This window comes from Pediculus humanus, genomic scaffold, assembly GCF_000006295.1.
Source record: "Pediculus humanus corporis 1103172107372 genomic scaffold, whole genome shotgun sequence".
In the NCBI taxonomy this organism is placed as follows: Eukaryota; Metazoa; Arthropoda; class Insecta; order Psocodea; family Pediculidae; genus Pediculus; species Pediculus humanus.
Genome location: NW_002987000.1, coordinates 482462 through 483026, shown reverse-complemented (window position 1 = coordinate 483026; position 565 = coordinate 482462). Strand labels below are relative to the sequence as shown.

At 26.0% G+C, this 565-nt stretch overlaps 1 protein-coding gene across 1 annotated transcript in view; it reads left to right on the top strand.

Annotated features, from left to right (window-relative positions):
• Phum_PHUM019020 (uncharacterized protein) overlaps positions 1–119 on the top strand; it is a gene marked incomplete at both ends in the record, with an annotated part of 1442 nt that extends 1323 nt beyond the window's left edge. Inside the window, one exon of the mRNA XM_002422807.1 lies at positions 17–119. Coding sequence (XP_002422852.1) covers positions 17–119 — 103 coding nt within the window. The remainder of the gene's footprint in view (positions 1–16) is intronic.
• Positions 120–565: the final 446 nt, after the last annotated feature.

The following is a 565-nucleotide window of genomic DNA, read 5'->3' as shown; positions in this document are numbered from 1 at the left end:
CCCCATTTATGATAAGAGTCAGGGTTACAGCAAGAAACGCGCATAATACTTTCATTGGATCAAACCGACTTAAACCGACCCTGAACTCCTCCGTGAAAAAAGGCGTGGCACGAATTTAAACAATGATTGCATGAATTTTTTTTTATTTTTTCTATTTTCCGAAAAAGGAAAATAAAAAGAAAAGACACGTGACGTAACTTATTATCACTATCATTATTATTATTATTGTCGTTTCGGTACGAGAAACAAAATGGACGGTTTTTGATTTCGAATTTTATTTAAATATAAATCAGTAGGTCGTGACTGAGACTTTGGTATTAATTTATGTAACGAGTAATTATTAAAAAAAATTATTAAATAAATAAAATAAGTTATTATTATTATTATTAATTGAATTGCATCATCGGATGTTTGTTTACGCGGTGGAATTTCAAAAAAAATTAATAATAATAATAATAATAATAATTTTCACTTGTTTGCACACGAGAAAACGCATAACGTTCGTATATTATTATGTATTTATTTATTAATTTTTATTTGGTTTTAATTTATTATTATTATTATT